Source organism: Lineus longissimus, chromosome 12 (assembly GCF_910592395.1).
Source record: "Lineus longissimus chromosome 12, tnLinLong1.2, whole genome shotgun sequence".
NCBI lineage: Eukaryota > Metazoa > Nemertea > Pilidiophora > Heteronemertea > Lineidae > Lineus > Lineus longissimus.
In genome coordinates, this window is record NC_088319.1 from 6,006,559 (window position 1) to 6,017,547 (window position 10,989).

Below are 10,989 nucleotides of genomic sequence, written 5' to 3' on the forward strand. Positions count from 1 at the left end.
TAACTGTGCCTGGTCTCTGGCCAAGGATTGCTATCGAGAATCAGACAAACGCGGAATTCAAAAGTTATATATGTTCCAAGCGGATTCGTGCAGGGACAAGTCATCAGCTTTAGCATTTCTCATCAAAGCCAAAATTTGGTTCATTCCCACCGTCGTTGACCAGGCTGCATTTTTCTGCTTCGTCGACGAAAAGAATCGGCTGATACTTTGGCCGAAGAAGTACAAATTCAGGAAAAAGTCACACATTGAAAGCAAAAATGTTCATATAACACAAAGAGAAAGTTTTACATAATTGATATCAGTTACAATGACAGTGGCAGTTGCAATTAGTAGCCGTGACCATAACTGCAACATAAATCTATCAAATTCGAAAATCAATGTTATTTTGCAAAAAAAAGGAAAAGTTTCTTCACCTGGGAATTTTGTTTGGGTCTGACCGTTAGCGCGTTTATGGTGGTTCATCGTTTTTCAGTGTTTTCATAACAGAAAATTGGACAGTGAGCGCGGTGGCACCACAGTTAAGCGTCCGCCTTGCGTCAGGTAAGTTCTGGGTTAGATATCAAGACAGACACGGAGGAGTGTTTGGGACGACATTTTTATCAACTTAGGGGGGGGGGGGTAGAGGGTGATAAGTTTTTGTATTCACAGCAAAAAAATCTGTAGAAAAAGAGTGGCACGATAGTGTAGCCATGCAGGGGATATAGCCACAATTTGACGCAAGCGCTAGACTTAATTCCAATGAATAACTCATCATTTACTCCTAATTTCTCCATTGTTATAACGCCAAATTATTGAATGTTACACTTTATATGATTGGCTAAGAGTTTCCCAGCGATTAGGGATTTTGAATTTCGGATTTTGTATTTCAAAATTACGGATTTCGTATTTCGAATTTCAGATGAGCCTTCTGGGCTTTCGTAGTTAAGCGTCGGTTTTGCGTCGGGTAAGTCCCGGGTTAGATACCCGGCCAGGGCCACTTTGTAACGCTCAACTGGCCTGAAATGTCCGTGCATGCGCAGGATTGGGCGTTGCCCTTGGTTCTCCAGAATGGTTTCTGGACAGACTGGGTAATAATATTTGCGATTGTAAAAGCGCTTTGAGACAGTAGATGATACAGTAAAAAGTGCTTTATAGAGACATCTCCTATCATAATTATCATTACTACTTTCAATATGGGGAAACAGAGAAAAACGTGTCTCTGCGCACAAAAACAACCCATGCCTGGGTGTGCAAAACAACCGCGAAGCATAAGTTACCGAACTCAACTTGGCAGCAACTCATGGTAAGCGGTGGCAGTGAAATCGATGGTAGACCATCAAGCCTAACGGAGCAAACTTCGCGGAACGCTATGTTACCGGTCGTTCAGCGCCCGCCAAACCACTTTAATTTGTGGAGCTTTGAACAACTCGGCCTCGGTTTCCAGAACAAGCAGTGTTTTAAGGCGTGTAAGAAAGTGAGTAATCCTTTGATACCTGCTTACAACATTGCACAACAGATTTTTGATGGTGCTTCTCGGAGGTTTCAACTGCAGATCATAGTGATGTTTCTATGTCAATGTATCTATTGAAATTAGTACTATAATACCTTTAGAACATTGAGATGGGATTCATTACTGTACACTTACTCAGTGCTTTTGCTGTCATCAGTTGATAGAGTTGAGGAAATATTCTTCATCCGCTATGAACTGATCATGCTGGCATGGCTGCCATCTGCGGAACAGCAAGAACATTTCGCTCGACACTTTGAGAAATCTGGATAGGAGCGGAAAAGGAGCACTTGGTCAGTGGTCATTATCCAAGGCGTCAGCTTGACCAGACCAATACTTACGTGGATTTATACGTTGGCTACAAACACGTTTAGTTAATGAATCAAGATAAGCACATGCTGCACTCAAATTCGTCAACATATATAGGGCTTCATGTTCAGTGCGGGGAGTCATAAAACCAAACCACTACCCTGACATATCTGGGTTAAGGAAATCTGCATTTCACACCTCAATCTTGAGAGCACCATTCAGAGCGTAGACTGTACCATACTATTCGAGCATATTCTCTCTGCTAGAATTGGCGTCCATAGGACAGGTATTGCATGAATATTATGTGATCGTTATCATATATCACATCATTACCGGCGTCGTAGCCCTACTGGATTTTTGCCGGAGGTATGGAGTTCACTATAGGCTACTGCCGACATATGTTGGATATTTTACTTGCCCTGGCATAGACACTCAGGTACAAGGGACCACGGCTTATAAGACACATCCGACAGACTCTCGAATATGTCAAACCTTGGATGTGAAGAACCAGGAATTTTAGTGCCTTGAAAGCCACGCAAATTCATCCAGAAATACAATCTTGGATTCTCCCCGGAATCAAACCATGGCAGCCAGCGGTGTTAACCATGAGGCTCTTGGAAACATAAAAGGTCATGAAAAATCTTCTCTGCAAAAGGAGCCGAGAAAATGAGGATTCGGTTCCGCATTTGAAAACATCTGCAAAGAGGGCATTTTCAACTCCAGCGAAGGAACGGCGATAACATGTCAATAATCGTTCAACTTGAAGCACCTGCTTAATGGACGCTAATTCTGGCATTGAGAATAATTATAATCTTCTGAAAACCGCATTCAAATATCTTATTTTATCTCTGTAATATTTTTTTTGAACGGTGTCTGGTAAGACTGTACATGCAGGGCATGAGAAGGCTAGACGCCAACTCCTTTGTTAATGGGTATACAGGTTATCTTTGCCTATAACGTCTTCTATACCTTCTTGTACAACTGAAGATGTACCATACATTTAATTAGGCCCACAAAGGGGTGTCATCAGGAGTGGGTTTGAATACTCAAGAAATCTTTTTAGTAAACTCCGCCCTCTAGGCCTGGTCTTGCTCGGTCACGTATGATTATTCAAGAACCACTATCATGTACCCCATCGGGCCTCATTGCAATGTCATCCAAAGACGCTATAGGCAAGGATAACCTGTATTTCGGCGAATGTCTGCCTGCCTGGTATTAAGTGTTTACAGTAATTTGCAAAACAGTTACAATGATGCTAGGTGTGATAGCTTTCATATGGACGGAGGTCGATCTGCATCATGATCATTCCGAATCAGATAAGATCAAAGAGGGACCAATCACCTCACCTCACGTCACTCACTCACTCAGGCAGGAAGGCTTAGAGTTGAATGTTACTTATCCTTTCACTTGATTGTGTAAACTTCGCCCGGGGGGGGGGGACACAGCTTCACTCTGTAAGCCAATCATAATGCTTGAAATGTCCCACTTAAGTCTTAAGCCTCCACGGGGCTGTTGCCCGATCTCAAGACTGATACTCTGTATTGATTATTAGCGCTCCGACAATGTAGTTCTAAAATTCAAAAATGTGTAATTCATAAGCATTTGTTTCAAGTGAATAAATTAATCGCAGCAGCAACTCAAGTACTTCATTTTACATCAGTACGTTAAGGATGTTCATGCAAACACGAAAATGTATGGAAACGTGGTATAGATTGGATAAAGCTGATTTTATTGAGATTAATCGCGTGGCCCACCCTAATTAGCGCATTGTTATTGCCTCAACGACCCCCTTACTAATTCATGATACGACTAGCCGGGGGATGTACAATTAACTCGTCTTTTGGACATTCATAAAGTTATTCCTGTGCTAAATCTATTTCAATCATTAATTTGTCAATTTCTTTCTAGAGTGAACTTATTCGGCTGAATAAAGCCATCATGTTGCAAAGATACTTATGAAAATACAAAATCTAAAGTAGGAATATGTTGATTAAATCTAGATCATTAACTGTATGAAATACTATTAAATTATTTTGAGAATTCTAGGTTATACACCACTTTGAAGTTTAGCCGAAATCAGTTGAAAAATTACCTATTGCTCAGTGAATTTTTTTAGTCAGGGGTCAAATGGAATCCCGTGGGAATTTTCGTATGAAATTTGCCGAGCGGTCTAAATCGATAGAAAATTGTTTCGGGAACACGAAAAAGATTGTCGGCAATGCGGCAATTACTTTTGACAACAGTTATGGCCGTGACAATGGCAACGAGTTATAAAAAACTTCAATTTTTGTAAAAACGATTTTCTTCCAACTTAGTTATCGGAAATATACAATTTAAGTGTCCATTCATATGTTTCCTTGTATCGACTATCGTTTAAACATACTAAGAAATTTGTTCAAGGTCAAAGTCATTGGAAAAGGTCAAGGTCAAATGAAGATTCGAAATTTGTTGAAGAAAAATTCACAAAATTTGTATTTATCCCTTCGCTGGATGATGGGTTTGGCGCTGTTAAGGGCATTTTTTACTGATATTTCAAATTCCACATATCGTACATTCAGAATTAATAACAGAAACATTTTGGCACTGTGCCAATATTGATTTCGGTGGCCATCTTTCGAACAACGATTGCAACGTAAATTCATCATTTTTTGCCAACTTTCGTCATTTCTGTCAGTATTAAAAGAACACATGCATGTTTCTAGCACGTTATTAGTACATTGTGCATTCTTCATGCTTACAATATGAAACTATGGATTGCGAGTGAAGGTGTCAGTGACGTGATGTCACAGCCTTTTCGTGACGCCAACCTCACGTGATCCTGTATAACATAGTAAAGTATACATGCGTAAGTCAAATAAAAACATTTCGAATATTGCTGGCATTCTCAAACACCGAGCACCATCCGAATAGTGTTTGCCCTAAAATCATGCAAAAGTCATGAGGTTAACTTTAACTTGGTGTTAAGTCTAATGGACTTAATTTAAGGCGATAACGCCAGATTAAGTTAACGCCAGCCATGGCGATTTTTGTTTCGAACGAACGGGACCAGCATATATAGATTGATTGTAAAGGCCAGTATATTACAGCTTGGTTGAGATTTACAAAAACAACATTCCATCAGTGTTTGTCAAGGTTGGAAATGTCAACCTCGCCCCTGCATGAAGCTAACAAAGGTTTGTTTGTTTCAAAAAGCTCAACACCGGACGGATTCATCGTCTGCATGGATTAACAGCTTCTTCCTCATTCTTTTTCTAACTGTATTTTCAGTTGTAAGTTAACAATATGGGCACAACAGGCACAGCCACCAGGTTTAGATGCGCACAGAATTAAATGCACATTTTCCATACAACAAATAGGCCTATGTGTTTTTCCGACGAGTTAAATAATTATGATCATTAATACACGGAACGAGAATTTAGGTACCTGAATATTTTGGATTAAGTATATCAAGAAGAAGAGACATGATGTCGGTCTTTGCTTGATATAACCAAAATATTAATCACTATTATATAATCACGCCAGCACTATTTTCATCATCATCAACTGCTTCATTACAAGTGTCGTCTTCCCCGGTATTCTCAGGTGCATTTTCAACATATTTGTCAACAAATTTCAAATCCGAAATTTATAATCCAATATTAACCAATTAGGGGAAAGCTTACAAAAATGTAGGTGTTCATTTTATACCAGTATAACGGATATAGCTCTGCGTACACTGTATTGTACACCCCCCCCCCCCCCGCACCGGTGAGGGGCCGTGTTGACAATGTTGTATTTGAGCACTGTTCTAGCTGTTCTACCATGTCGGTAGGGGCTGGTAACTCAGCATATTCCATAAAGGTACATTTTTTCATACTATATATTGACACCTAATTTTGATCAGAAAAAGTCTCCCTTTTTGTTCCATCCTGTAAACAGTCGAACCATATTGGCTTCTTTTATACTTAACAATCGATACAGCATCACTTTTTACACTTTATTGTGGCAATATCTTTTACTATGCTTTCTGACGAATCAACATCAATTAGGAGGATACCAACTATCAACGGGCAATTCTGTTATCTCGCTGCATCGGGAAAAAATGAAATATGAAGAGTTACGAATAATGAAATACAAAGTTTGTTAATATATTCTATCGAGGATGGTTTTTCAAAGGATCTTTGATTGCTTGTGCTAGGTATGAACACCGATTCAATACGAGCCGTGTAAATGAATTCACACATATGACACCACAGGCCTCCATACTTAGTACTTCGTCGTTCGTATGGGTTGCGAAACCTGCCGATTGTAAAACGACGACAGGAAGATGTATTGACACCATCACTTTACTGTAATTCAGCTATTTTGTGAAATAGTTCAGGACAGGTCTTTCGCGCCAGGACTTCCGCGTGACTGTAATTCAGCTATTTTGTGAAATAGTTCAGGACAGGTCTTTCGCGCCAGGACTTCCGCGTACTGAAAATAACGAATAACGCATTATTTTTATTATCTAAAAGCTGAAAGAAAATTGGAAAAGCATCAAACACGTTCAAAAAAATAGTTTACTGATGAACCAACCGAAGAACCAAACATACTGCCATAATAATCCCAATGGTCTTTTTACCGTCTATAGTTTGGTAAGGATACATTCCATCGGTATGCACACAACATTGCAAGCTTTATGTGATATTTTGTTTAGTTGGATTCTACCATCAAATCTTAACATCACTGGGGATGGTGTGGAAGAAACATTGTCGTCATGCTGCAGTAAGATAGGTTCCGGTCTATTTGTTGAGCTACAAGTGGAAAGTTTTTGAATCCTCGTCAGATGGCGCTGAACTGTCCTCATAAAAGAAGAGAAATATGTCCAAAAATGTTTGAAGGGGCGGTTCACTATTATCAAAATTTTCACAAGAGTACAAGTTTTGAGACCCCCCCCCCCCCTTGAGAATGTACAAAATAAAATGTTGATTATTTTATTAAACAAACCTCGGCGTGAGGTATAATGCATATGGACGGATAATAAAATGGGGCCTGACATGGTATGGCATGGGGGAATGAGGTTTATGAGTGGTATTCAATTCACAGCCACGTGTTTCGGTAATAATCAATCAATTTTGCGCCAAAATTAAATCGACATTTTTGTGTTTCTCTAAGAAGCGTACGCAGGCATATTGACCCCCTTCCCCCAGCGTACGGTTTGTACGCTCGTGTAAATGTTGATAATTGTGAAGTTTAAAGGTTTCATTTTGGTATGAAAAATATTGATCGATAAAAAATGTTCACCTCTCTTCTTCTGAAGGTACCTTATGGTGACCTCACATTCAATATGTCATATATTTCCAATTAGCCTTCTATACAGTATATAAAATGACTATAGTGACATTTTTCATTTGATTTGCACTTGTCATTCAAAAATCATCTGAGGTCAGTTTAATTGCTTCCGAGATTAAACTGTCAACCTCGGTTCCAGTACTGTACATCTAATGGTTTAAATGAATGGAAATGGCACTCGAGAAACTCATAGAATCAAAGTTGAAGTGCGTACCACGGAGAAGACAGTGTTTCAGTCATTTCTGTCAATGGAAATTCGAGTTAAGAAATAATAGCACCCTAAGGCCCGTATGCACCAGAGAAGATCAGATCAAGGCTTGAGTACGACTCCATTAAGTCAGTCTCAAATTCTGAGCCATAACTGGTATGCACCAGAGAAGATCAGCTTTAGCTTTACTGATCCGGCTCAGTGGAGCTGAGCTGGAACTTGATCCTTCAGGGCAGTGACCTAGTTGTCAATTTCCTGGTTTGAATAGGATTGGTAATGATGAACTCGTTTGGGGAAGGCCTATGTCCCTGTGTTAAACTGCTAGTTGTTGGTTTGATGCCGCTGTGCGTACATCATGGCAGATCAGACTCCATCTACAATGAGTAAAAAACGAAGCAAACCGTATTCTAAAGTGGAAAAAGCTGTTTTATTGGAACTTATCGACGATTACAAAGACATTATTGAAAACAAAAAGCATGATTCCAAGGTTTCAAAGAAAAAGGAACTTGCGTGGGACAGTGTTACTAGAAAATACAACTCGGAACCAAATGTACACCATCGAGATAAAGCACAGCTCAAGACGTTTTGGAAAAATGTTAAAATGAGAGCAAAGAAGGACATTGCTGAAGAAAAGCGTGAAAGGATGGCAACAGGGGGTGGGAAAGATCCCTCAACTGTTGACAGCATGAGGGAACGAGTCTCGTCGATGATCCCTTCGCAGATACGGCCACTTCTGAACCCATTCGATGATGATGTTGAAATGGAAGATGATGATAATTTCGACATTCCTGAAAGAGTTGAAAACTCTTCTACCTCATCACACCCATCATCACATAGCCTCCAAACGCTTTCTCTGCAATCCGGAACTACTGGGGGAAAAGCTGCATCCAGAATTTCGTCCTCGGATTCTCCTGCAACACAACGTACATTACCGTCAGCTGCGTTCGGGAGTGCTAAATCGTTACTTCAATCGTCCGACGCATTATCTGCCACTAGTTCGAGGGTGTCAAACTCCACGGCCTGCAATTATAACAGAAGGAACAACCGTGAAGCAACTGTTACGGATGATGCCTGTACCTCTGAAATACGTTGAACTAGGAAAGAGGAACTGATTACATTTGCCAAAGCAGAGCACGAGCTAAAGATGAAATACTGGAGGATGAAAATCGATTTCGCCCAAAAAGAGCATGATGCCAAAATGAAAACGTACAAGAAACAGGCTGATATGTTTGACAGGGTTCAGGGAAATGAGTGTGTCGACCAAAGTACGGAACTCATTGATGGGAGACACGATAGGCATACCCGTTTGCATTTATCGCCAGTGGTATCTTGGTTGAATGTTGAATAAAATTTTGACAGATGATGTTGTCGGCTACTGATTATAGGCCGATAGTGAGGTGCACTTGTTAACTGTTAATCGGAGTATGGACATCCATCCATGATTTTCGCCGATGTTTTGTGCCAGTTGGCTAAAATCAAGACTTTATTTAAATACATGTTTTTCATTACTCGCTTATTTTTACGTGGAATTGCACTGATTAGTTTTTTATCCAAACCCTACAGCAAAAGAGAAAACTTGTTTACATTCTGGACAAGTGTGTCAAAATGTAGGTTGTATCTGAAAAAGACAACCCATCCTGGACTTGCTCTTCATTTGTCCTTACATAAATGTAAGGACACACTCCCTTTAAAATACAAGACAAATTTGTCATGTATTTTAAAGGGAGTGTCCCGCCGTTTGGTTGTTTACGTTTTGGGATATCCTATCCTAAAATAGAAATCCTGCTATTTTTCTTTTATGTATTCATATCAGTGATCATTGTTATTTGTCATCGAGTGATCGGAGACCATGCATAAATAACTGTGCTGGATGGTCAAAAATTTAAACAATCAAACTGCGGGAAAATTTGTAGGACTTATTTGATGCAAGATGGTAGAAAATACCAAAAATAGTAAAGTCTGTATTGAAATAACGTATTGAAAGAAGTATTGATTATTAAAATTTTCGATTCATTATCATGAATGTTTTACACATTGTTATTGCTGTCTACATGGATTTTATGAAAATAATGGTCTAGTGTCCCTGTGCATGCCAGATTCAGCATTGCAGAATGCATTGGTGAACCTGGTGTCCAAAGCCCATTAATTTGTATGACCAACTTTTTCGTCGATTTTTTTATTTCAGATATTTTTTTGGTTCAAGCTTTGATGAAGGCCCAACGTCAGCTGCCAACGTTGGGCGAACGTCCAAGCCGACGTTGTTCCAACATTGGCCCAACGTTGGCTTGCTATCTGGGCTGTTTTGAGTATCATCCCCTTCCTTTAGACATCTCCTCCAAAATGCCGTCGTACGAAGGCTGTTCAGAAAACTAGGCCTTGGCGCTCTGGCGGCGGTTCCTCTATTTCGTCATCGTCGTCTACATCATCACCATCGAATGGCACCTCCTGTTGTCTCCTTGCGTAGTTGTGAAGAACTGCTGTGGCTATTATTATCACCAAACTTCTTTAGCTTGACACGAAGACCCATTTTCAAGCAAGGAAATCGTCTTTTCCAAATACCAAACACCCGTTCGACTGCAGATCGTGTCGCTATATGGGCGTCATTGTATCGTATGCTGGCAGCATCAACTGGATTGTGGAATGGGGTCAACAAATACCGTCTGCATGGATATCCTCTGTCGCCAAGAAGCAAGCCATTCCCGATTTGTCCGTTCTCGTATTTCATGCATACTGCACTATTTTCAAAGATTCTACTATCGTGTGTGGACCCTGGCCATCTAGCAACAATATTAGTGAATTCCATGTCTGGACCTGAAATTCCTTGAACGTTTATTGAATATATACGCTTCCTGTTCCTGAAAATCTCGGCATCTTCTATACTCGGACAAGAAATCGGTACGTGTATACCATCAATTAATCCAATCACACCTGGAAACCCAGCGACTTCATAAAACCGGCGGCGGACATCTCGGGCAGCATCAGCATCAGGAAATGCAATGAACTCAGGACGCCTCCTGGCAATAGCTCTGGATACTCTGTTCACTATCCGGCTTACTGATGACTGGTGAACTCCTACCAGGTCTCCATCTTCTCTATGGAATTTACCAGTGGCAAAGAAGCGCAGTGGTACTAGCAACTGGAGATATGCAGGTATTGCACTATTCTTGTCTGTCGGGTGTTCAATATCGGCCGTTATTAAATCAAGGAAATGCAACACGCTATCCTTCCTGAAACGGTACCTTATGCGAAATTCCTCATCACGATATTCCTGGAACGGATTTTTACGATCTCGTATGAGTCTGGGAACAGGCATTATTGGATTATTTTCTTCTAAAACCTCCATGATATCAAGCATGTCTAGCCACTCCGCCATGGTGAACAACTCTGATCAAGCTTGATCCGAAAGTTAAACCTGCCAGTGACCAGGTTTGAGTTTTGGATCTTTTTGAGCAGAAAGTGAAGTTGATCCTCAGTGGTGCATACCAAAATTTATTTGATCTCAAACTTAATCCAGATCAACGTTGATCTGAGCTACAACTTGGGTTGATCCTCTCTGGTGCATACGGGCCTAAGTGTCACCCCTCTTCGCTCATTCTCATTGGGTATTGGGGAATGGGAAGGATCAAACATATTGACAGGCAATAACAGCGAGACTCACTGCACCTTTGCAGAT

General features: G+C 40.4%; 2 protein-coding genes across 2 annotated transcripts; one reads left to right on the forward strand and one right to left on the reverse strand.

The window, feature by feature from the left end:
- The first annotated feature begins 7,671 nt into the window (after positions 1-7,671).
- Positions 7,672-8,409, forward strand: LOC135497257 (myb/SANT-like DNA-binding domain-containing protein 3). The gene has a single exon (XM_064787017.1). It carries the CDS (start codon positions 7,672-7,674, stop codon positions 8,407-8,409), a length of 738 nt encoding a protein of 245 aa, XP_064643087.1.
- A 1,332-nt stretch (positions 8,410-9,741) lies between these two features.
- Positions 9,742-10,689, reverse strand: LOC135497258 (putative nuclease HARBI1). Its single transcript, XM_064787018.1, has one exon. It carries the CDS (start codon positions 10,687-10,689, stop codon positions 9,742-9,744), a length of 948 nt encoding a protein of 315 aa, XP_064643088.1.
- Between the last annotated feature and the right edge of the window lie 300 nt (positions 10,690-10,989).